The 27,845-nt window shown below is 31.6% G+C and overlaps 1 protein-coding gene across 1 annotated transcript; it reads left to right on the top strand.

The window, feature by feature from the left end:
• The first annotated feature begins 436 nt into the window (after positions 1-436).
• Positions 437-24,387, top strand: LOC143045401 (carboxypeptidase D-like). The gene is made up of 9 exons (XM_076217868.1): positions 437-811; positions 7,584-7,789; positions 13,137-13,295; positions 14,654-14,817; positions 15,303-15,436; positions 19,445-19,584; positions 20,134-20,266; positions 21,733-21,932; positions 23,592-24,387. The coding sequence occupies exons 1-9, from the start codon at positions 565-567 to the stop codon at positions 23,679-23,681; spliced, it is 1,473 nt and encodes a 490-aa protein (XP_076073983.1). The 5' UTR covers positions 437-564; the 3' UTR covers positions 23,682-24,387.
• The last annotated feature ends 3,458 nt before the right edge of the window (positions 24,388-27,845 follow it).

Here is a 27,845-nt window from a genome sequence, read left to right as displayed (position 1 = left end):
TTTTAAGATTCCAAGAAAACCAGGGGTTATTTTTGGAGTACCTCTTTTTGAAAGTTATTGTTTTTCTTAGAAGGCTTTATAATATTAAAATGTATGTTGAAAATTGGCATGCAGAAAGCTGTACAATTCAGGATATACCTGGTTTCTATGTAGTGTACTAAATTTTATTCGTTTTGTGCGCTATAAACAAAGAAATTTGTAATTTGGTTCAAGAGGGAGTCATTATTTTACATACAAGTAAATAAGCTTTTAAATGACTATTCAAATCGTTCATACACTTTTGAGAAACTGATATAAATTAAATAATATTTATAAATGATCATATATAGTTTTTTGGATTAGATACTGTGAGTTAATTTGAAAAACGCACACAAAGTTTATCGATATGAACACAGCTCCCTTTACAAACAATTTACGTCACTACGAACGTCACTCATTCATAAACATAAGCAGGTGCGTGAGAGTAAACATAAGAATCAAGATTCACTTTGACAGATAAAAAAAAAACATCTGCTTTCAGCTTCATTTTTACATACAAGAACAGAGGAAGTTTTGTAGTCTGATATGGTAAATATTGTACATTTGTTGGTGTTTATACCAGCAATATGTTACGGCGGAACTCAAGTTTCAAAACCGTTTTCATTTTTCAAGTTTGGCAATCATGACTTTCACAGCCTTCGACGTGTACTAAAGGCAGCGCACGAAAATGCTCCAGACATAAGCAAAGAATACAGTTTAAAGAAAAAATCGGTGAACGGGCTAGACCTTGCAGTGATAGAATTTTCCAAAAACCCAGGAAAACATATACCAGGTAAGATTATATTTAATATATTAAATATAGCAATGAGGGTGGTAATGGGGATACCTTCAAGACAAATAACTGTAAAAAGAACTGCCATATGACGTTTATGTTAATTTTTGGTACATGGCAAATTATAAAATGTACACATTATTTTCTACATGTAAAAAACAATTAATATTGATGAATCATGTTAAATTGTTACCAAAAATAAAAGATAATTAATTTATTTGAGACCTCTGATGAATCACGATAAGGATATTTTGACAAATCACTGTAAAAATCTAAACCAATTTGGCGCTAATGGTTACGTAACTGAAAATGACCGTTTGACGTATGACGTTAATACTACCCTCAGTGATTTATACTAATATATGTTGTGGACATAAATTAATACTTGCTTTAACAGCAACAGTAGAAAGAACCCCATTGAGTAATTGACTGTGCACAAGAGCAGTTTTGAAGCTCTCAACGATTGGTAATTTGGTAGAAAATTTGAAACTCATTGCAAGCTGGGCACAGTATATCAATATAAATGTTCCTGTTGCAAGTAAAAATTTTAGTCACCTTGATTAAAAAGAAATGGGACAAGATTTCAGCTACAATTAATTAGTAGAACATTTCTGTGGCCAACCTTAGAACAGTACATGTATATCTAACATTAATATATACAATGTATGTTCCTGGGACAACCAAATCAATTGTTTCATCAGTATTAAGAATTTGTAAGGATTGACTCCAAAGTTTTCCAAATTTGAAATCTTTTGTTTAATTTATAGCTTCCTTATAAGCATCAACCCCCTTGTATTGAAATTAAGATGGGATTTCTAGTATCAACTCGTGTCTGGAAGGTATGTAAAGTTGATCCATATAATCATTGATAATAGAGCAGAATGTTGCTACACAGAAATGGAAAGTTGTCAATGGGAAAATTTAAATCATTTAATTGTTTTAAAGCTTAATTCTCAATTAAGCCTCATTTTCAATTTCTAGCTGTAATCTGAGACTACTGAGCTGTAAATGATAAAATCAAGATAAATTGACTTCACTGCATGGTATATCATTTATTTTAAGCTCAATTGGATAGATATCCCTGTGATCAACATACATGTAGTCTCCAAACTTTAAAGTAAAAGGATCTCATCTTAATAGGGTAACAAACATGTAGTTAAAGATAGATGCAATATATGCATTGTAGTTACGATACTGTTGTCAGGTCATTAAAGATTGCATATTTTGGCGTTAATATTGATTCACTTATAGAGTCTTTGCATCAGAACTAAACACATTTATTCATAAACCAGTTGTTGGCATAACACAGGTTATGTTCTTCTCATATATGTTATGATGGTATGATACTAAACTAACGTGAAGGATCGTACCTGATATTCATATGATGAAATCATAATCTTTCAATCAGTTTAATTGAAGTCTGGAGCTGGCATGTCAGTTAACTGCTAGTAGTCTGTTGTTATTTGTGTATTATTGTCATTTTGTTTTTCTTTGGTTACATCTTCTGACATCAGACTCAGGCTTCTCTTGAACTGAATTTTAATGTGCATATTGTTATGCGTTTACTTTTGTACATTGGCTAGAGGTATAGGGGGAGGGTTGAGATCTCATAAACATGTTAACCCCGCTGCATTTTTGCGCCTGTCCCAAGTCAGGAGCATCTGGCCTTTGTTAGTCTTGTATTATTTTTATTTTAGTTTCTTGTGTACAATTTGGAGTTTAGTATGGTGTTCATTATCACTGAACTAGTATATATTTGTTAAGGGGCCAGCTGAAGAAGGCCTCTGGGTGCGGTAATTTCTCCCTACATTGAAGACCTGTTGGTGACCTTCTGCTGTTGTCTTTTCTATGGTCAGGTTGTTGTCTCTTTGACACATTCCCCATTTCCATTTTCAATTTTGTTCTTTAAATTTTTCTTGAAATCTCCGGTATGAATTGATATAAGTAGATGACATGTTATGAGTTTCAATGAGACAACTCTCCATCCAAGTCACAATTTGTAAAAGTTAACCATTATTCATATAGATCAAAGTACGATCTTCAACAGGGAGACTTTGCTCACACTTAAGAATGAAGTCTGCTTCATAAAAATAAAGAAACAAGTTAGCAACAATAGGAATAGTTTGTTTCTGTAGGTATGTTGATTGCCTGTTGGAAATTAAAACATATCATAAAAAATATATTTTCTTTCCCTTTAGCTGAAAACCTCAATTTTCCAAAGTAAGAATCTTATATATAATTAGTTAACAAGAAAAAAAATGACCAAAAGTTACCTCTCATTTTCTACAAATTTTTGTCCCAAAATCTATATCCCTCATCAGTATTTGGTATATAAGCTGAATACAGAAAATGTAAGAGCACAGTTGAAGATGAACTACATTTTCTTTTAAAATGTCCTGTTTTAATCTTCTACAAAATATCAATGTACAATGTAGCTTGAAAAAAAATAGAAAACAATTGATAAGGTTAGTTCTATAAATTGATTAACATGATTAAGAAATGGTTAAGGTCACAGTGGCTTCCAAAATCACTTAATGTTTTGTCAATGACATTGTTTATTACAATATTACTTTGTTTAAATGTGTATACATTGTGCATGTTTTTGTTTAAATGTGTATATGTTGTGTACAAGTTATCATTTTGTACAAATTATAATTTGTACAAAAATATTGTACAAATTATAATTTGTATTTTGACTTTGTACAAATTATAATTTGTACAAATGTGCCTGTACAAATTACAATTTGTACAAAATTTGACCAAAATTCACTTATAACTTGTACAACAGTTTTAAATATGAATTTTGGTGAAAAATGCATTGATTCACACGATAGAATTGTAATTAACTGACCACACACTAAACTTAATTAACAAAATACACCGTTTTTTCACAACTACAAAAGGCAGATTGATCTTCGAAATTTTTGAGAGAAAAAAAGTAAACAAATAGGATTTTTATACAAATTTTCAGTAATACATAAACTACTTTTTCTTAAAAAAAGAAAAGAGATCATTCAATAGTACTGCTTGATTAGTTCTTATCGTTATTTTGAGGATTTTTGTTTTATTTAGAAAGTTTGCAAAAACGATTATAGTTGTAAAATTTGATATTTTGTATCGTGAAAGATCGTGTATAGCATTTTGATGATCGTGAAAAGGATCTCAAAAGATATGTTGCCACTTATTCGTTATTTCAAAAAGTCCATGAAAACAATCAAATCTTTCTTTAAACAAGTTATAGTTTATATTTGTAATTGGTACATCAAAAGATTGGATTTATATGACTTGTTCAGCTTCACTTTTGTTTGTGAAAAGATTGATGGTTCAATGCAATTGGGTTTGATGATTTTATAATACTACACCAACTTGTACACACCATATACATTGTGCATGTTTTTGTTTAAATGTGTATACATTGTACATGTTTTTGTTTAAATGTGTATACCTTGTACATGTTTTTGTTTAAATGTATATACATTGTGCATGTTTTTGTTTAAATGTGTATACATTGTACAAAAATGTGTATACCTTGTACATGTTTTTGTTTAAATGTGTATACATTGTACATGTTTTTGTTTAAATGTGTATACATTCTACATGTTTTTGTTTAAATGTGTATACATTGTACATGTTTTTGTTTAAATGTGTATACATTGTACATGTTTTTGTTTTAATGTGTATACATTGTGCATGTTTTTGATTAAATGTGTATACATTGTACATGTTTTTGTTTAAATGTGTATACATTGTACATGTTTTTGTTTTAATGTGTATACATTGTGCATGGTTTTTTTTAAATGTGTATACATTGTACATGATTTTGTTTTAATGTGTATACATTGTGCATGTTTTTGTTTAAATGTGTATACATTGTACATGTTTTTGTTTTAATGTGTATACATTGTGCATGTTTTTGTTTAAATGTGTATACATTGTACATGTTTCTGTTTAATGTACTTTAATCACTGAGATTAATCATTCTAATCATTGATTGTGCTTTATTTTGTAATTCCTTTGATTGTATAGCTCAAATTTTGGGCACCATGTCATGGTGATTGGTTAATAAAATACATGTATCTTGAATAATTTTTTATACGACCGCAAAAGGAGTAGGTCCAGTAAGACCCCTTTTTGGCCCCAAAATATAGCAGTTTTACAAAATTGTTAAAATGTAAATTTTTTTTTATTTATTGGACAGTAGAATGCTTCTGCTACATAAATATGGGCTGTTTTTGATAATACAATGCACATATATCGGGTACTAGCACCATTAAGTCATGCTAAATTACTGAAATCTTCACAATTCTAGCATTTTAGTTGAATTTTGGACGGTTTTCGTGTAAAACGAAAGTGGCCGCATTCGTGTTCATCCTTAATATTGAAATGTAAGTTGTACTTTATGATTATACATTACATATATAAAGGTTGAGGATGAACACGGATGCGGCCACTTTCATTTTTGACAAAAACCATCTGAAAAGTGACATTTTTTGGCATATTTGGTAGATTTTTCATATTTAGGCTTGAATCGGATCGTTTTTAATGACTAAATAAGTTAAAATCTTTCACATAAACTAATCGAATCAAATGAAATAGACACTTAAGTGATTAAAAAGTGGTCAAAATCTTTCGTCAGATGAACCTGAAATTTGAGGCCGAAATCGGTCCTTACCGGACCTACTCCTTTGAAAAAATTTTCGTCGTATATTGCTATCACGTTGGCGTCGTCGTCGTCGTCCGAATACTTTTAGTTTTCGCACTCTAACTTTAGTAAAAGTGAATGGAAATCTATGAAATTTTAACACAAGGTTAATGACCACAAAAGGAAGGTTGGTATTGATTTTGGGAGTTTTGGTCCTAACATTTTAGGAATTGTGGCCAAAAAGGGCCCAAATAAGCATTTTCTTGGTTTTCGCACTATAACTTTAGTTTAAGTTAATAGAAATCTATGAAATTTTGACACAAGGTTTATGACCACAAAAGAACGGTTGGGATTGATTTTGGGAGTTTTGGTTTCAACAGTTTAGGAATTAGGGGCCAAAAAAGGGCCCAAATAAGCATTATTCTTGGTTTTCGCACAATAACTTTAGTTTAAGTAAATAGAAATCAATGAAATTTAAACACAATGTTAATGACTACAAAAGGAAAGTTGGTATTGATTTTAGGAGTTTAGGTCCCAACAGTTTAGGAATTAGGGGCCAAAAAGGGACCCAAATAAGCATTTGTCTTGGTTTTCGCACCATAACGTTAGTATAAGTAAATAGAAATCTATGATATTTAAACACAAGGTTTATGACCATAAAAGGAAGGTTGATATTGATTTTGGGAGTTTTGGTCCCAACAGAATAAGGGGTCCAAAGGGTCCAAAATTAAACTTAGTTTGATTTTGACAAAAAATGAATCAGTTAGGTTCTTTGATATGCTGAATCTAAAAATGTACTTAGATTCTTGATTATTGGCCAGTTTTCAAGTTGGTCCAAATCGGGGTCCAAAATTAAACTTTGTTTGATTTCATCAAAAATTGAATAAATGGGGTTCTTTGATATACCAAATCTAACTGTGTATGTAGATTCTTCATTTTTGGGTCCTGTTTTCAAATTGGTCTACACTAAAGTCCAAAGGGTCCAAAATTAAACTTAGTCTGATTTAAGGTTCTTTGATATGCTGAATCAAAAAATGTACTTAGATTTTTTATTATGGGCCCAGTTTTCAAGTTGGTCCAAATCAGGATCTAAAATTATTATATTAAGTATTGTGCAATAGCAAGTCTTTTCAATTGCACAGTATTGCGCAATGGCAAGAAATATCTAATTGCACAATATTGTGAAATAGCAAATTTTTTTTTAATTAGAGTTATCTTTCTTTGTCCAGAATAGTAAGCAAGAAATATCTAATTGCAAAATATTGTGCAATAGCAAGATTTTTTTTTAATTGGAGTTATCTTTCTTTGTCCAGAATCAACTTAAATCTTTGTTATATACAATATACAATGTATATTCACTTTTTACTACCAACTGATAAATTAAAATAATCTTTACCATTCAGTGATAACAAGCAGTTTTTTTACATCTTAATATTTTATGATGTATTTAAATGAGTAGTTATTGTTGCAAACTCCATTAGAAATTTTAATTGAGATTAGTTTTGGAATAAGGGAAAGGGGGATGTGATTAAAAAAATTGGGTTCAATTTTTCTCATTTGAAATTTCATAAATAAAAAAGAAAATTTCTTCAAACATTTTTTTGAGAGGATTAATATTCAACAGCATAGTGAATTGCTCTAAGAGAAAACAAAAATTTTAAGTTCATTAGAACACATTCATTCTGTGTCAGAAACCTATGCTGTGTCAACTATTTAATCACAATCCAAATTTAGAGCTGAATCCAGCTTGAATTTTGTGTCCATACTTGCCCCAACCATTCAGGGTTCAACCTCTGCGGTCGTATAAAGCTACGCCCTGCGGAGCATCTGGTTGTAACATGTACATGTTTGTATGATACTGATGATATTGTAAAATTATTTTTTCATGTGCATGATGTGTATGTATTTATGTTTTTTGATAAATCAAGTAAATCAGCCAAACAAACATGAATAGGAAGGCCCCATGTACATGATGTATTTCAGGCTACTAACATGACTAATTGCACTTTTATTGACATATATATCCTACATCTCATTTTATTCATACAATTGCATTCACGAGGAGTATTACATGTACTACTCTTGGTAGAATTACTGAATACAGGGTTTAATTTTGTTGCTATTTTGCAGGGGTACCAGAGTTTAAGTATGTTGGTAATATGCATGGAAATGAAGTGGTTGGAAGAGAAGTATTACTTGCCTTGGTATCATTACTGAGTGAGAACAAAGACAATGATCCCAGAATTAGTTGGCTAATTGAACATACTCGTATACATATTATGCCTTCAATGAACCCAGATGGTTACGAGATGGCTAATGGGTTGAAAAGAGATGAGGTAAATATAAAATTATCAATATTAGAGCATATGGGAAGATTGTCAGCAAAAGGAGACTGAATTTAAGTGTTGGACATTGCAAAGCAAATTTATTTCTGACTGGCCTGCCTTTTATAGCTGACTATACACTATAGGTTATGCTCATTGTTAAAGACCATACTGTAACCAATTACCTAGGATTGCCTAAATCTATGTTATTCGAACTCTGATTATCAGATACATGGTAGTCTATGGCAATCAAACCAAATCAGTTCGAAAAGAGTTTGCTTTTCAGATTGACACTAAGCACACAATAAAATCACCTTACAAAAGACAAACAATGACATCTTTTGATACTTGTACATTGTATCAAATGTTGTGTCTGTCTCTGAACTTTTTAATGTGTTTAACAATATGCATGATACATGTACTTACTGAAATATTTGCCTATTTCTGGTGGGGCCCATAGATAGTTTGGTTTGTCTGTCTCAAGGTCAAGGTCAAATTCTCAAACTTAGATCTAATCAATATACCCTGTACTTAATTGCACAAATTTGTGTCTGGATACATATTTTAAACATGTCTGGCCTGATAGCTATTGAAAAAAGCAAATGGATAATCTTAGTCTTTATGTATGTTATACCTGGAATAAAAGATGTTATTTCATATTGATAAAACTTTAGTAGGTTTTTCTATATGAATGGGATTTTGAATAAATAAGCATATTCACCTGCGGAAAAAGGATATTCACCGCGCATAACGTCGCGTGCTTTTACCTGCACTATTTTGGTAAAAAGAAAATTGATGTACAATTGGTTTTGGTTAATAATTGCCATTACATACATTTCTCTCGGAATATGGAATAAAACAATTACTGTCTTTTGTTTCGGTAAATATGTGGTTTAATTGACTTTTGAAAAACTGATATTCACTTCGGCCGTTGGCCTCAGTGAATATCAGTTTTTCAAAAGTCAATAAAACTACACATTTACCTCATCAAAAGACAGTAATTGTATAATATTGTTTAATGTCCATGAGACAGCAACTTACCAATACAAAAGAACATTTGGGATATATTGTCTCAGTGAAATGTGTCCCATATCTTATCATTCATTATGTATAATATCATAGTATACATGTTATGTATAAAAATTCTGCTTGCCATAGTATGAACAAAAAGATGAAAATGTAGTAATAAAAATTAGGACAGTAATGAATTATATATGTCACAACACAAGTTAATAAAAATATAGTCATGTGAAATGTACAGGACATATTGTCCTCGATGCTTGACAAGGCTAAAGTCCATGATATTGCTATGTAAATGTTAAATAAGAGAAATATGATATATGTTGTCTAGCAATTCAAGAGAAAACCTTTCAGCTACATGCTATATGTTTTTGTGTAGGCATCCAGTAGCTTATTTTATTCATCACAGTCATATATAGACATTAAATTAAATGTATCTAAGACATAAGATGGTAGTAAATTTCAATTATCCTGAACCAAAAAATTACATTTTAACATTTTAATGGAGAAGAAATTTAATGGTAATTGATTTAAATCTAAAGATTATAGAGCATGTAGAGAGAGGATGTTGGTAAATCATTATGTACAGTACTGAGTAATTAATAAAATAAAATTAGTACATAATGACATGAAAGATACTCTCCTACTGTGACAGAAATGTCTTTAAATAAACATCATCAGATGAGTCTGAAACAATGGTGTTTAAACGCCTCAATCATATCTATTTGAATAGCATATTGATGTTGAAAATAAATATTTGATCAAGAGCTATTTTTGTTAAGTTGAAGCAATATTTTAAAATCAGGTTTTAATGGGAAAAACCTTTAAATTATGATACAGTTTTCATACTCCTATCCTTTTGATCTTGCCAGAAAAAAACAAGAAAACAACAACCTCAACTTAACTGTCAAGTAAATACAAATTTATTATTCATGCACTCACACACCTAAAACTAGAATAATGTCTGTCAAGTCATCTGATATTTGATATGGAAGAGAAAGCTGTGGATGGAATTTGATCATATAAAATAGAATAGAATAGAATATTTATGTTTCCCAAATTACAGGGCCGTTAAAGGGCATAAAAACAGATACAATTCAAGGATTGGCATACTTGGTAATTACAACAATTAAATCACAGTGTACATGTAAAAATATATTAAGTATATTTGCATTGGCTAGAACCAGATGTAGGCCTGAAAAGTGTTAGTTTTGACAAAAGCTAGTGAAGACTTCCTTCATGCTCTTAACATATAAACTACAGATACTCATAGAGATTAAATATTGTACTGTAAATTCAGTCATTTTTGCAAGGAAAATTTCTACAAATAGTTTTTGCAAAGTTTAAAAGCGGTTGTTTCCCATTTGGTAGCATTTTTGTATGTAACATGTCCTTTAATTGTAATGCTTTATTTAGGAGTCGTGTCCATTGTTCAACAATTGATATATACCTTATCACTATTTGTCTGCTATCACTGGATATCACAGAGGGTCCTATATAATTTTGATGTCACAAGAGAAAATGTATTGACGCCTCAAAAAAAATTGATTGTTGTATGACATCAAAATTTCAAGTGTTGCATATTCCTTAAAAGTGATAAGTAGTATACTAAGTGTACATGTACTTAGAATCATGATTTGTTGGTTTCCTTCATCTTCAGATTTCTTATGAAATACCCTTTTGGAGAATTAGTTTAGCTTTTTTTTCAGTTTCTGAAATAATAGGTGGTAAAGGGACTAAAAGAGACTGCTGACCCAAATATTTTCAGTTTGAAATCTTTCGAAGAATTTGCTCTGAACGTTTTGTGTGAACTTGATATTACCATCATATATACATGTATTAGGGACTGTTTATTATATAACTGTTTCCAGAACATTACTCTATAAATCACAAGTACAAGTGTCTTCGAGAGACATGGAAATATTTTCCACTCTTAGGTATACTATAGGACATTAACTTCCATGAATGTGTTACATTGTTTACATAGAAAATTTCCCCTTTCATTAAAGGTTACGTAAAATTAATATATCTGTATCAGACAAATATCAGCATGTTTAATTTACCAGTATGTGATCTTCTTATAATATTAAAGATTTAGGGTTATGTAGTTCTCAGAATAGTGGATTTATATTGATAATTAAAGAAACCTTTCAATTACTTGTACAATGACAGATTCTCGGATGCTAAAGTCGATGAAGTGGGTGGAAATCAATAGCCTGATCTAGTTTGTAAAGAATAATAATTATAATCATTGGGAAAATATTGAAGTCAGTCATATGTCAGAGGTCTTGTTCACACCCTACATGATCATATATGATAATGGGATAAATTCTTAATTTTTCATGTTCAAACATTTGTATTTAATTGATAAAATTAAAGGGTATTTTGAATTATACAATTTATTGTAACTTGAAAAAATATAATCAGAGAAAGAGTTTTAGTTAAAAAGTAATCCTTATGAGGTTTTTAAAAATGGGGTGACAATTGTAATACAATATATTTAATTGAAAATAAAGTTATTTTTGAAAGAGTAGTTTATATTAACTGTAATGGAGGTTTGGGGGGGGGGGGGTAACAGTTCATACAGTTAAAGATTGTCATTCTATTATTTGACATTTCCTAGACAACCTTTCATGTGAAAAGATATTTTTACATCCATTTAACTTATATTGAAACCTGTAGGTTTTATCAAGTTTCACTGTATGATTATATCCCTTTGTTTACAATATTTAAATAGATTTCAGACTTGTTAAAGGTTAAAAATAAGAATCAAAGGGTCAAATAATGGTTACACACATAAAACCATGCAGTAAGCAAATAATGAAATGTATTTTAATTTCAACCTTTGCTAAGTCTAAACATCTGAAGGGATCTTATCCCTAGTTCCAATAAATTATTTTTAATTTTGTCATATTGCATAATTTTAAGCATGCATTTATTTGAATCATTATATATTATCATGTCAACCTTAGAAGTGAGTGTAACTCCTCAAAACAATCCTTTCTTGTCTAACATCTTATAGGGATGACAATTAATTATAATTAAAAATACATTTTTTGATGCACTCAATCACAAAAGCAATGAATAGATTGTGAAAATAGGTGGGTTAGGGAAAGGGGACTATCATTTATTTTTTATCTGACTGACATTCTAACTTGTCTAAACTTTTGAAATTATTGCACAAGATTGGGTAAGAATCTCTTTTTTGTATTTACGTATACATGAACTGGAATAACTATATTGATAATTTTAAGCACTGTGATATTTATATGTAAGGAAGAAATCTCATAAAAAATCTAATTTTGGTCTGATCAAAACAATGTCTGAACTTCTGCAGACATTTAACGTTTATATTTATCAATTTATGGTTTTACATGCATTTATAACTACAATGTATAAATGAGAAGAAGAAAGATTTATGTTTTTAATGGATTTTATAAATTATCATTCTACCTAGTAAGCAGTAATTGGTCCGAGTACACAGTTATCGTCCTTTGATTTTCGTTGTCCACGAATATAGTCCTTAGTGTGGACAGTGTGTTACTTGCCAATTTTTGTTATACCCCTTCCAAATTTATTTCTCCATGTTTTATGCCTCATATAGCAAGTTGGGGGTTGAAATGACACTGTAAAAAAAATTGGATCATAAATATTAATGTAAAGTAGTGATTAGGTCTAGCTGAAAAAGGTCAAAAATTAGCACTTCGGAAGCTGTCAAAAGATTTCAAGACCCCCTTAACATAAAATTGTCCATATTTTGAGTTAGAGCTGATGAAGTTTTCTATAATTTTGATATAATTTGTCCCAAAAGTAGTACAACACACTGTAAAAATATTATTGAGAAAGCGCAGGGGGGATTTTTTTAATTTTCATTTATTGTCTAAAAGAAATGCACTACGAAATAACTGTGTACTCGGACCAATTGATCAAATGGCTGATACAATTTTTTTTACTACATGTACTTCATTTTTGCCTGAATTTTTTTTTTTAAAATCTATAAACACCTTTGATATAACTGATTGATGTTTTATGGCCTCTCCTTTGTAGAATTACTATGTATTGTTTTGAATATATATTGTATATTTCCTGAAGGGCCATGGTCCTTCTCATTTCTGTTATATTCAGGACATCCCACTAGACTAGACTAGAGGATACAGTACACAGTAACAAATTGATATGTACTCAAGAGCTGTATGCATGTTGAAGTAGTTGTAACTAGTATTTTATAGTAACTTCAATGTTTGCAACAATTTTTTGCAAAGTTTGTCCAACAATAGAAGGACAGAATATATCATTTGTTTTCTTAATATGTTATAGAATTATTTCATTTTTTTTTCAGAATGGAAATAAACATTGGTTAAAAGGTAGAGCTAATGCAAATAATGTGGATTTAAATCGTAACTTCCCAAAGCTTAATGCCATTGCTTACGAAAATGAAAGAATTGGAGGAAAGAACAATCACATGGAACCATATCAAGTAGCACTGGACACACCAGGGGTAAACATATATTTCTCTTTCATATTCGTACAACTGTAAGACAGTTAATCAAAGGTGAATGTCAAAGTTGAGTTAAAAAGATTGGCAATTTCATTGATCTATTTTAATGTATGGTAGAGACATTTACTTCTAGAACTCATGTGAATTAGTCAATTTCTTTGCCAAGTTCAGAAAATTTAGCTCTGAGTTAACCTTTTTGAAACTGCCTTATAACTTACATGTTTTAGTAATACTAGAACACACCCGTGAAATCGCGGGTCCGTGACTGAGTTAAAGAATATAACTATGCGTAAGACTTATTTCAGTGTTGGTTTTGTCATCTTATAAAGTAATGCCGATTATAAGATACACAGTGTTCTCTGCTTTCAAACTCTTTCTATGTGAACCCGTCGACCTGGAACTTGTCAATTATTGTAATATACATTATTAGGAAAACAAAAGTTCCTGGAATGAAGTATTTTTTAATTAACAGCATTGTCCTATATTAGTTATAAATAAAGTTGAATTCTTTGATTCGCTGTTTTACGTCATGCCCGCTAACAGATTGAAAACTGTTCCTTACATATACGCCTCATTTTAAGTCCAGATTGTTAGTATTCGTATTGTTATCTTAGAAAGTCTCACTGATGTTAGTATTCGTATTGTTATCTTAGAAAGTCTCACTGATGTTAGTATTCGTATTGTTATCTTAGAAAGTCTCACTGATTAAAATACTACAATACGGAACAATTTGACAATGATTGAATTAATTTAGTAGTGCCCTGTGAGTATGACCCGTGTATATAGCAAAATCCTAAATACACCGTTTGGTGGTGCACCTGTCAGATGAGGAACGTACAGATAAGATTATAGGTAACAGGTTAATATACTATTGGTATCGATATCGGAATCGACACGGAACTTGTTAATTATTGGCAATATTAACTATGTGGAAAACAAAAGGGTCTGGAGTGGTGTAATTTTAAATCTACACCATTGTCCTTTATTAGCTACATATAAAGTTGAATTCTTTGATTTGTCGTTTTTTCCCGATGACGGCTGACAAATTGGACCTCGTAATTTTAGTATTATAGATACAAAACAAATGTTTTCTTAATTTTTGTTTTAAGTAGACAATATTTTGTATATAAGAATTATAATTTTCCTTCATATTTGACATAAACTATTTAAAGGAAATAGTACAATAATGTAGGAAATTAGACCTCACTGGGTTTCAGCTTCTGTTGGTATATGTTATATGGGAAGATTTGTCAGAAATTGTATTTGCTTGACTTGCAAGGTACAGCTGTTATAAACAAATTTTAAATCATGAAGGATATATAAATATGAAAATAATGTTATACTTTACCCTTTTACAGCTGCAACCTGAAACTAAGGCTGTGATGATCTGGTTACATGAGATTCCATTTGTACTCTCATCTAACTTACATGGTGGAGATTTAGTGGCTAACTATCCTTATGATGCCACAAAAGACAAATCTGCACATCATTATACTAAAACTCCAGATGATGAAACTTTCAGGTAAAGTTCATTACTGTTGCTTTCTTCAATAATATTTAGTTCACATGTCTAGTGTGAGTTTTTAACATAAAAATTAGACCACTGTCAATATCCTACACTCAATTTTGACATATAGCCTATGACGAGTATTGGAGAATCTGACAATCGCCAATAAGGAGGATGATCATTATTTATGTATGTGCATTCCTTGTTGATAAGTATCAGATTGGTATGAATTGAGGATGCTTCAAAATTAAGACAAAATTATGTAAGTCTTTAAATTTAGCAAAAATACTACATGTACTAAAAGATGCACATGTAAAAGCAAAAGATGAAATTATATCATATAAAAAGACATATATTTCAGCACAGCAAATAACTTTTATCTATGTTGATCTTTTTACAATTTATAAAAATATTGATATTCAGATGCATATACTGTATATTTTCTTAGCCAGATTTCTTTCATTAGATTTTATCATATAACTCTGATCTGTCTCTTTCAGGTATTTAGCAGAATCCTATTCTCTATATCACACAGAGATGGCCAAGAAGAATCGTACACCATGTGATATGTCTGGTGATGATTTGTTCCCCGAGGGTATTACTAATGGAGCCAACTGGTACTCTGTTCCTGGAGGTAAAAACACTTTTTCCTTCCTTTGCAACACACTCTGGTATTTATTGGTAGAAAGTTTTCCCATGAAGAAACTGTAACATTGTAATTTTAAATGCACAAAAACAAAAACCTCAAAAAATTGTAATGCAGATAAAGCTTAAGACATACAAACTTATGTCTTATAAAAATCTGAAGGATAATCTGTATCTGTAGTGGTACGTGTAGAATCCTGTTTAGGCTTTTATACACGGTGGAGAAGAGCGCCGATGTTATGGGCGGTGTTCTTGTAGAGCGGTCTTAAATGCCTCTACAGAACCTGCATGCACAACTTTATCTGGTAGTTGGTTCCAGTAAATAGTTGTTTCCACAAAGAATGAATGTTTGTACTGTGGTTTGTTGCTAATTGGTACTTTAAGTCCTTTGGTGTTATTGATAACTTGACGTTCGATAATATTGTCAGTTTCACAGTTTGAATAAGTTTTGGCTTTTATTGTTCGTTTAGGTCTTGCTGGTATGACAAAATTGTCGGCTGGTAGAGCCGGCACCAGACCCTCAACCACCTTGTAAATCAGGATAAGACAGAGGCTGTGTCTTCTTTCCTCTAGCGTCTCCATTTCAAGTTGGCGTCTCATATTAGTTATCGACCCTGTTTCTCGACTCCTGTAGTTTTTCTTGATGAATCGTATGCCTCTGTTTTGGATACGTTCTAGTTTGTCAATATCCCCTTTCATGTATGGGTTCCAGATTGTTGCCCAATATTCCATTGTTGATCTTACTAGGGATATATATATGCTACTTTCCTACATGCTTCTGGTACGTTCCTCAAGTTCCCCCGGAGAAAGCCCAAGGTGTTGTTGGCTTTCTTGCTGATGTTATTTATGTGGAAGCTCCATTTCAGATCGTTTGAGATTTGGAGTCCTAAGTAGGGGTTCACTTGTACTTCTTGTAGGATGTGTTTATTAAGCGTGTAGAATTTGTCTGCTTTTTTGTTTATGGATAGAACATAGCACTTTTTGGCGTTGAAACGCATTCCCCATTTGTCGGCCCAGATTTCTAGTTGTTCCAAATCTGTTTGTAGCTTTTGTTGGTCTTGGCTGTTTTTAATTGTTCTGTATAATAAACAGTCGTCAGCAAATAGTCTTACTGATGATGTTACACTGTCTGGTAGGTCATCGATGTGGCACAGGAATAGGATTGGTCCTAAGACTGTGCCCTGGGGGACCCCAGAGTCAACTGTTGTTTCGCCAGATGATTCGCCTTCCACGATGGTTCTCATTGATCTTGCAGTTAGGAAGTTCTTAAGCCATTTGTGTGTATTTCCTTTAATTCCATACTGATCTAATTTATGTAGTAATTTGTTGTGTGGTACTGTGTCGAAAGCTTTTGAAAAATCTAATATGCCTACGTCGATTTGATGTCCCTTGTCATGTTCTTGTAGGAAGTCGTTGATGGTAGTTATGAGTTGGGTTTCACATGAGTATCCTGACCTGAAGCCGTGGTTTAAGTTGGTTAGGATTTTGTTTTTTTCCAGATGTTTTAGGATATGCCTGCATACGATATGTTCTAGAATTTTGCTGATGACAGATGTTAGGGATACAGGTCTGTAGTTTTCTGCCAGGTGTTTGTCTCCTTTTTTGAAGATACTAGATATGTTTGCGTCTCTCCAGTCTTTTGGTAGTTCACCTGTGTCTAGCGAGCATTGCATTATGATTTGTAGGATGGGTGCGAGTTGTTCAGCACATTCCTTGAGTATACGGTTTGGGATGTTGTCTGGTCCAGAGGCTTTATTTGGGTTGGTGTTTTTAAGTAGTTTTTCCAGTCCCTTTTGGTCGATTGTTAATGGTGTTATATTGATTTTAGCTCGTATTCTTGTTGTTGGTAGGTTAGTGTCTGATGTTATTGTGAATACGGACTTGAATTGTTCTAGTAGGAGTTCGGCTTTCCCTTTACTGTCACTGACAAGATTAGTCCCCTTTTTTAATGGTGCTATTCCTCCTGAGTCCTGGCGTTTGGATTTAATGTATTTCCAAAACGGCTTTGTGTCATTGTTGTTTAGGCCCTCAAAGATGTTTTGGTTGACATATTCATATTCTGCTTTCCTCAGTTGTTTCTTGCAATCCTTTTGAAAAGACCTATAATTTGACCATTTGTTTGTTTTTCTGGCTTGTTTGTATAGCCTCTGTTTTTTCTTTAGAATTTTCCTCTGTTTGTGTTTGATCCATGGGATGTTATTTCTTGATCTTATTTCTTTGTTCGGAATATTTGTATTCATGGTTTTTTGAAGCTGACTTTTGAAGGTGTCCCAAAGTTGATGTACCTCAGCTCCTTGATGATGTTTTTCCTTGACCTCTTCTAGGGTGTGTTTAAGGTCTGTGGTGATTTGGTCCCATTTTGCCTTCTTGTAGATGTAACATTTTCTTGGTAGGCTTTTTTGATGGTGTACTTTTGTTTCCAGGTCGGTGATTATGATGTCATGGTCTGATATACCTGGTACGTTATTGGAGGATTTAACTAGAGTTGGGTTTGTAACAAATACAAGATCTAGGAGGTTTCCTTCACGAGTTGGTATAGTGTGTATTTGTGTCAGATTATATGTTTCAGCTATTTCAACTAGTCCTTGTTGGATTTCTCTGTCTGGTCCATGGGCTGTTGCTGTGTCCCATATGATGTCGGGGCAGTTGAAATCTCCTGTTAGAATGACATTGGTGTTCCCATTAGTCCTGGCCTTCTCAAGTGACTTTTGCAGTTCGTTTAGGTGTTTTTGATCTCTGTGTGGCATGTAAAAAGATCCAACTAGCAAGTCTTTGTTGTTTTTTATTTTGATCTTTACCCATTCAATTTCTCCGTCAGTAATTAAGGATGTTTGTTCGACTGATGTAATGGATTTCTCTACAAGTACAAATACACCCCCTCCAAGGGTCCCTCTGTCATTTCTGTATACATTATAGTTAGTTGGAAATATTTCGCTTGACATTATGGCGTCTTTTGTTGGATTTGATCCTGGTTTTATTCCTTTTAACCATGATTCTGTGGTGCATATTATGTCTGGTTTCAAGTAGTGTAGTGCTGCCTCAAATTCTTGTTTTTTTATCTTTTATGCTCCTGCAGTTGATTGTCATGATGCGGAGGTTGGTTTTTTCTGGTATCTCGTAAGGATTGCTACTGAGATGTGATTTCCTTTGGTTTATGGATGATCGTGTCTTGCTGTGCGATGACATGTTTCCACTCTTTGGGCTGCTTGACTTCAGTGGGCTGAAGACTGATGATATTGAGTCCATGGTGTAATCCCATGGACTTAAAAAAAAAACTTTGTGAAATTTAGTGGTTCATAACACTGACTAAATTATACAACATAATCTCCAGTATGAAAATAAGGAGAAGTAGTTTCATAACCAATGAGACAACTATTCACCAGATTTCAAATGACTTGGAATGAAGCAATTATAGGTTATCATACAGCATTCAACAATGAGAACACCCTACTGTATGATCAGCTAAAAAGGCCTGGATATGAAAAATATGAATAAGAAAAATTAACAATCTAATTTATAACAATAGAATTTAGAGCAAACAAACCTGCTATGAATCAAAGACGACCACCATATTACCTATATGTTTGTATTGTAATGGTCTTACTCAGACAAATTTTTGTCACAATGTAAGGGGTCTCATATGCATTGGCAGGTTGATCCCATATCCCCCTAACTGTTTTTTTCAGATTCCTGTATCCCGCTTACACTATGTACGTAATCAATTCTAGTTCTTTTGTAATTTCCCGTGTCCCCCTAGACTTCATTTCCTATTTTCAAGACACAATAATTTGACTTTCATGTGTCACGCTTACAAAAAATTGGCTATCCTGCGTCACGCTTAGACCCCGTGAGACCCACTGTAAGGTCTCCATGCATATATGACAAAAACAGTTGTTGCTTTGACAGATTGAACAATTACAATTTCCTTAAGATAAACTAGCTGTTGTATAGTTCACAATTACAATCACAGTTTGACATTTTGATTTTGTTTTTTTAGGAATGCAAGATTACAATCTCCTTGAGACAAATTGTTTTGAGATAACATTAGAGTTAGGTTGTGACAAGTTCCCAGAACCTGAAAAGGAGGAAGAATACTGGCATCAGAACAAAGAAGCACTTATCAACTACATGCTTCAGGTACACATTTGTCTTTCTTTTGGTACAAGAATTTTAACATATGTTACCTGAATATTTTTTATAAACTACAATTTAATTTCAATGAGTATTTTAACAATTGAAATTTAGAGTAATAAATATAAAAACAAGGAGATATGGTATGATTGCCAATGAGACAACTATTCTCCAGATTTTAAATGATGTGGATTTAATCAATTATATTCAAACAACAAAAGCCTTTAACAATGAGAAAACCCCACGCTGTACAGTTGGATCTAAAAGGCACTGGCATGAAAAATGTGAAACAATTCAAATACAAAACCAATGGTCTAATTCATAAGAAATTAGTTTACAAAAAACAAATACTAGTATGACAAATATCCACTAAACTACATGCTCCTCTCTTGGGACAGGCACATAAAGAAATGGCAGTGTTAAACATGTTTGTGAAGCTATTTTGAAGGAGCTTTTCTATGTACAAATGTACTAATTCAGCCTTGGCAAAGTCTTTCATACTTTTTACAGTTTCTGAGTGTGTTGACCAATTTTAAATTCTTCTTTAAATTGTAGGTGCATGATGGAGTGAAAGGTATTGTTACAGATGCAGAGACAGGAGAACCAATCAGAAATGCATCAGTGAAGGTCTACAAAGTAACCAGTGGAGGTGATGATGTCAAATACATCAACCATGATATTACTACTAGTAAGTGGGATTTGAAAATAGTTCAAGTTAGTAAAAAGTACAGGTTTAGATAAAGAGAAGAAAACTAACAGCTGTGTTATTGGTACATTGGTACTGCATGCATATTTTAAATTATGATGACAATGGAAAAAAAAATATACCATAAAATTGAGAATGGAAATGGGGAATGTGTCAAAGAGACAACAACCCGACCAAATAAAAAACAACAGCAGAGGGTCACCAACAGGTCTTCAATGTAGCGAGAAATTCCCGCACCCGGAGGCGTCCTTCAGCTGGCCCCTAAACAAATATATACTAGTCCAGTGATAATGAACGCCATACTAATTTCCAAATTGTACACAAGAAACTAAAATTAAAATAATACAAGACTAACAAAGGCCAGAGGCTCCTGACTTGGGACAGGCGCAAAACTGCGGCGGGGTTAAACATGTTTGTGAGATCTCAACCCTCCCCCTATACCTCTAACCAATGTAGAAAAGTAAACGCATAACAATACGCACATTAAAATTCAGTTCAAGAGAAATCCGAGTCTGATGTCAGAAGATGTAACCAAAGAAAATAAACAAAATGACAATAATACATAAATAACAACAGACTACTAGCAGTTAACTGACATGCCAGCTCCAGACTTCAATTAAACTGACTGAAAGATTATGATTTCATCATATGAACATCAGGCACAATCCTTCCCGTTAGGGGTTTAGTATCATACCATCATAACATATATGAGAAGAACATTACCCGTGTCATGCCAACATTTGTTAGGTGAACATTTATTTCAACATCCTTAAGAAGGGCTGTCATAGTACTGTTTTAGGGTGAGTTGTTTGTCTCTTACCAACATTTTTGTCTGAGAATAAAACAACTTAAGTTAGTCTGACCTCAGATTTTCCTCATATCTCTGAGCTTAAAATCACCTTAATTTGGATTATACATATGTCAAGTTTGACAAATATAAAAATAAGGAGCAGTGGTATGATTGCAAATGAAGTGAATGTAAGCAATTATAGGCAGCTGTACAGCCTACAACAATGAAAAACACCTAAACAGTATACTGTAAATTCAGAAATTATTGTGAGGTTTTTATTATTGCGAATAATGCGACTGAGTTGTAAACGCAATAATTAAAACTCGCATTTTGTAATATTTGAACTGACTTAAGCATGACTTTTCTCAAAATCGTAAAAATTAAAATCGCATTCAAGTGTAAAATGACAAAATCGCAATAATAAATGCACGCAATAATTTCTGAATTTACAGTAGTTGGCTTTAAACAACCCAAAATGAAAAATACAAAATAATTTAATTGAGAAGCCTAACAACCTAATTTATAACAGAAGAGTTTATGAAACATACATACAGACATAAACCATTTTGCTTTGGTTGTTAAGTCTATTATGTGTTGATATGTTTTAACTTAAACCCTTTACCCTGATCTAATGATATGTTTTGATTATCTTTAACAGACAAGGATGGTGACTACTACAGACTATTGATTGATGGAAAGTATAAACTGGAGGTGGTAAAGGAGGGTTATCTCCCCATGGAAGAATTTGTTGAAGTTCAGAATAAGCCAATGACTGAAGCTGTAGTTCGGGACTTTCAACTGACACCTATTAACGGGAACATGGAACCAGAAGATGGTGCTGCTGTGTTTGATAACAGAGTAAGTTTGTACCGTTGAAATAGGTGGTTACAGCTTGTACATTAATGCTAGCAAAACAAATCTTTGTTTGGCTCGCTTGCTTTGTTTGTATCAATGTTTGCTCAAGCATAGCAATTAAGATAGGCGGGGCTTCAGCTTGTATACATCATACTTAAATCTTATTGGACGTTATCAAGTTATGTTTGAGGATGTACACTAAATTTTAAAACATCACATGACAAATATTATTCTCACATGAATCTGGGGAAGGGCGAGGTTCTACCGAGCCCTTTCACAGTTTTGCGCCGAGTTCAAAAAAGTTTATATTTTTTATGACATTGACCTAATATTGTTTTTTTACTGCAACTTAAACAAACACATTGATAGCTTTTCAAATAGTAAGTAAGTAACACAATTGTCAAACAATTTTTTCCTTAATGAACCCCTGATTGTAGAGAAAGTGTTCCATGATGAAATTGACGTTATACAAAATATAGCTATGTTACTTTATTTAGGAAATAAACACAACTAGTTGCAGTAAAAAAAATATGATGTGTGTGGTTACATTAAGTGAGGTAATTCGATGAAATGAAAAGGCCAAAGGCTGAACGTTTTTACCAATATTGAAAAATACAAATTGAAATAAGACGTGCAATTATATAGTCAAGAATTTTGATTATAACTTGTGCTTCATTTTAATAATTTTATGCACTTAAACTGTTGAAGATATCCTTTGGTGTCCAGTCCGTTCTTTCATCAATTATTACATCAATTAGTTGTACCATGAATTCACTTTAATTTCTTGTTAATTTTATTTTCAAAAATATTTTTAGTATTTAGTGCTTTCAAAAATGTGTATTTATTTATAATCAGACAAATATTCTTCACATAATCATTTTACCTAATTTGTTCTAATATGCTTAAAGTAAATATGTGAATGGACTTTCCCTCCCATTCATTACAGAGTGTGTATTGTTTATTGTTTTGGTAGTAATTTTCAATGTCATTCAGTGCCCAATCACATCCAGTGTATACTATACACAAGCTGAAACTCCGCCCCTCTGTTGGTTGCAAATGTCAATCTTAATTACAATGGTTGAGCAAACATTTACACAAACAAAGCAAGCAAGCCAAACTAATTATTGTCTTGCTAGCATTAATGTAAAAACTGTAATGAGTGCTTAGAATTAGTAATTAATGATGATGGTAGTGAATGTAAGGTGACAGCTACTCAAAATAGCAGTGGAAATTCACACTAACTTAGGTTAGTGAACGATAAAGTTTAGTTCTTTGATACATTTGGTTATTATTTACATATTTTGACATAGTTGTTCTTCCCATCAATGAATGTTTGTAGGAGTCATGCTTAATAATGTCTAAAAATATAAGCAATGACTTTGTAAGGTATCTAGCAAATAAGTATCACCCCTGGACTAGACTTCTATATATTTAAGATCCTACTCAATGATAGTTCAAGCAGGTTTGAAGATAATTTTTGTTGATGAATTAGTTTAGGGTTAATGCCCTTACTAACATAGAAATGTCCAAACTATTCATATTATAAAAAATAGATGTGGTATGAGTGCCAATGAGATGACTCTCCATCAGGGACCAAAATATGTTGAAGTTTTTAAGTTAGCATTTATAAGGAGGTATTAAAGATGAGTTTATATCTTGCAGGCCTACTATGGAGAGTATCCAACTGAGGAGTATGATGTAGACAGGTTAAGAGAACTTATCCTCAGGTACTTCGGAAGACGATACCAATAAATCTGCAGTCGGCAATCCATCTGGAAACGATATATTCTTTGGGATAATGGTGTATTCTATTAGTTCTGAAAAGTTAATACCAACTTTCTTGTATTGATTGTTCTAAAAGTCTGTTATTTAACAGCATAGAAAATGGAAGAAACTTTTAAAAGAAATAATTTTAATCATGAATATTTCTAAATATGAAGTAGTCATACACCAGGAAAATTTCTCAACTTTTTGAATTAATATTAGAAAATCAAGAATGAATAATTGAGTATCTAAACATTAAAGTATCAAAAGAAAGTATAAGAAAAGATTACATGCTATCTTTATAATTTTTTTATTTTAAATTCACCAAAAATGGCCAAAATAAGTTGAATGATTTAATTTGACATTGTTTTAATCATATCATAATAAAAAAAATATATATGTTTAATTTAATCCAAGCATAAATTTTATTGAAAAAAAACCATGTTTCATTTAATACAGAAACAAAATAAAAGTTGTACTCTGGGTATCTTACTGAAATTTGAATCTCTTTTCATGTGACTTAATCCTCAGGGTAAATGACAGACACAGAATATCTTTCACTTAAAAAATATATGCTATTCTTACGTAAAGAAAACTTATCTAAAAATAATTTATTTTTGTGTTTTAAAAATGCCCAAATATTCCAATGTGTATTTTCTCCTTACAATCCATAAAAAAGGTTAAATAACTCTTATTAAACTCTTGATAGTCATAGTTATAACAATTTTTAGGTAAAATGAACTGGGGTTTAATCGTGCACTTTTTAGGATTCGTTAATTTTTTTCAGTTATAGTATACTGAATTATATGGTGAAATGTAAACTGTGTTATGACAGTAAGATATTTTCTCACAAATTCTTTGATATTCATACACAATTAAATATCCACTATGTTCACTAAATCACTTATGGTTGTTTTGAAACTTCTATTATGACTTGTATATTAACTAGAAATCCATATGACAACCTAAAAGAATAGGTTGTGATATCTTTTTAAATTGTATTTTATTACTATTTTTTGCTCTTTTCTTTATAAACATTTTTATTTGTTTTTGTCTCATCTAGCCCTGTGAGTAATATACTTGTAGGCTTTGGAGCCTTTAGTTTATCGAAGAATTCCATTGTTAGTGCAATATGAGGTTGTTTTATTTTTTTATATACTTATTCTTTTTTTTAGTTGTAAAGTACTACGCAATTAATTATACATTTATATTTATACACAAATGATTGATAGATAAACATTACAGGTAGTGTTCAAATTGTTAAGATTTGTCATATTTTATGCAGGTAGTATAAATTTGGTAAATTTGTAAATTGGCCAATCTTCAATAAAATATCTAAATTTCTGCTTTTGTCAATTGTTTGTGGTACTTAATGTAAGCAGTAAAATCAAAGGCATTAAGAGAAGTTTCTTAATTTGAACATTAATCCTCAATTTGAGTTGTTTTATGAAGATTGAAGCCAGAATCAAAGTTGACATTCCATTATTAGTGACAAGTTTGGTATCAACTAAGTTGAACAGATTGATATATGCTTTCAAAGTAAGTTATTCATGCCAAAATATCAGAAAAAATGGGATGAATATCTCAAATACACTAATTTATGTACTCCTCGCATTATAAGATGTCTTATGTAATATGTTCATACATAAAAAAAATAGATGACAGGAGTGAATAATGTGTGTGTGAAATGTCTTATCTGTTCAACTAGCCAAGTTCTGATGAAATCAAATTTCTTAACAGTTTTTTATTGGAATTTTAACTGATTTTATTTTAAAAAGGTAGGTGTTTTATAAATTAAGTAAAGCATAGTGGGAAAATTATGATTTATAGTTAGATTATTCTTAAGTTTAATAATATTCAAAGATTTCTAGATGCTCATCAGAACTTGGCAAATCATCTTGGCAGCATGAATTATGAAAATGTTTGAACTAAAACAACTCTTGTTAAAAAAAGAATTTAACCTGGTAGGAATTCTCTGCACATGCCATCTGGCCTTGCAGTGATAATGAAGTTTAAGATTTATGTACCAGGGTAAAAGACTCAAAACATGATATATTTTTATAATCCATGCTTTGTATGTTAAATGTTAGGTAGTAACATCTTGATTCCTTTAATGCAAATATCCCCAAAATATTTTATCTTAATGCCCACTTTAATTCATTGTATGAATCTTCCAAGTTTTTCCATTAATCTTAAATAGATTTTTCTGTGATATGGGCGTACTGAACAATATTTTCAACATTCCCAGTTTGGAGGTGAATAAAATGTAGCATGTGATCAAAATATTCCTAACGTGCTTAAAACTAAAGATTAATGATGAGAAAATCATAATTTGAAAGACTTCATTCTTTTATGATATTTCTGAATACAATTTTTTAAGAAGCTAAAATAGGTTTGCTAAATAAAAATTTGTGAACTATAGCCAGACAAGAGGCATGTTATAGGATCTATATTGCCTCAAATTCTTACATCTTTTACACCTATGCATGTTCTTATGATTCATTTCTATTTAAATAGTGATCTGTTACTGCATTCGTTTCTGAACTTAATCAAGTCATTCAGTTCTGATTTGCAGTTGAATCTCATTTATATGTATTGTATTTACATTCAAAGCAAAGCTACTAAACAATTTGCTTAGTTAAGTTTTTTGTTTTACAAATTTTAAATATGTTGAACAACATACACAAAAATAATGTTAGAAAAACTGGTGCAATAAACATTTTTATTCAGTTATTTAAAAGGAGAAATTAGAATATTTTTTTTGCTGTCAGATAGTAGGTGTATCTATTTTTTTCTGAATTCTGAACTGGACAACATTACCCACCTTTTTTATCTTTTGAAACAAATATACTTTAGTTTAAAACAATTATGACTTTTTACTTATATTTGTACTTTTTCATTATAATTCCTGCAGTGTCAAGTGAACTTTAATAGAAATCTTAAGAGTAAAGTTATTTTTTTTTAAATTCTATTTAATCTCTCAAAAATGATGTTAAAATTTACAACAAATCCACAAAATGCAGGTGATAAAAAACTATTCAAATCCAATGTATACAATAGTGTTTTTCTTAAAAAGTTAGGCATACACATTTAAATTTTGTGAAATGTCAAAAGTTTTTAACATTAGAACGAAAATAGAGATTTTGTTTTTTGGAAACTGCAGGAATTATTGTTTAATTCTGTATACTTCTGCAAACTGTTAAATCCCACCTGTTGTTGTGTTTGTCAATAAAATATTTCTTGCAGTTTAGTTTTCATTTACTGTAAAATATCTGCTTCAGAGTGTTTGAATTGTTATAGTTATTCTGTCTCTATTGCTGGTGCCCCAAGTCAGTAAGAAGTACACAGGTATACAGCTATGAAATGACTCTCAGTTGTTGATTCAGAGGTCATGGTAACAGTTTTATTGCTGGTTCCCCCAGTCAGTAAGAAGTACACAGGTATACAGCTAGTTAATGACTCTCTCAGTTGTTGATCCAGGTCATGGTAACAGTTTTTGAAAACAAGAGTGCACATTCTGAAATATCTAACTTATTTTACTGATCATTGATATTATACTGAAAGTCTTAAAAAAGGTTTTACTACAAGTATCACATAAACTTCAACAGTTTTAAAGATCAATGACAATAAGGTCAAGGTTAGATAAATTCTGTCAAGACAGACATGTACACCTCACATTTATCCCATACACAAAATATTGTTGTCATATTGATTATGGTATAAAAAAAATAGACGGAAACACACAAAATTATATTTGACTAATTTAACCTTGAAAATGAGGTCAAGGTTGGATGATGCTGGCCAGAAAGACATGTTGACCTTACAGTTATTCATATACGAAGTAATGCTGCCCTATTCAATTAGTATTTGAAAAACAGACCAATACACAAAATCTTATCATTAACCGATTAACTATAACAATGGGTCAAGGTCATATGAAACCTGCCAGACTGACAAACCCCTACAATCATACCATACACCACATATAGTTGATCTACTGCTTATAGAATCTGAAAAACAGACCTTATCACATAACTTAAACACTGACCATTGAAATTGAGGTTGAGGTTAGGTGAATCCTGTAAACATGGAAGTCATTTTTAGGTCGGTATCTGCATAAAGCCAAAGTTTATATGGTCAATGCATTTTCTA

Source organism: Mytilus galloprovincialis, chromosome 9 (assembly GCF_965363235.1).
Source record: "Mytilus galloprovincialis chromosome 9, xbMytGall1.hap1.1, whole genome shotgun sequence".
NCBI lineage: Eukaryota > Metazoa > Mollusca > Bivalvia > Mytilida > Mytilidae > Mytilus > Mytilus galloprovincialis.
Note: the sequence above shows the minus strand (reverse complement) of the source record. Positions and strands in the feature narration are given on the sequence as shown.

What these genes read in the sequence shown, in the direction of transcription:
- LOC143045401 (XM_076217868.1), top strand. Translation starts at nt 565, where the DNA reads ATGGTAAATATTGTACATTTGTTGGTGTTTATACCAGCAATATGTTAC. An exon ending in TAGCACTGGACACACCAGGG is followed by an intron (nt 13,296 to 14,653) that starts GTAAACATATAT and finishes ACCCTTTTACAG; the next exon opens with CTGCAACCTGAAACTAAGGC. An exon ending in CCAGATGATGAAACTTTCAG is followed by an intron (nt 14,818 to 15,302) that starts GTAAAGTTCATT and finishes TGTCTCTTTCAG; the next exon opens with GTATTTAGCAGAATCCTATT.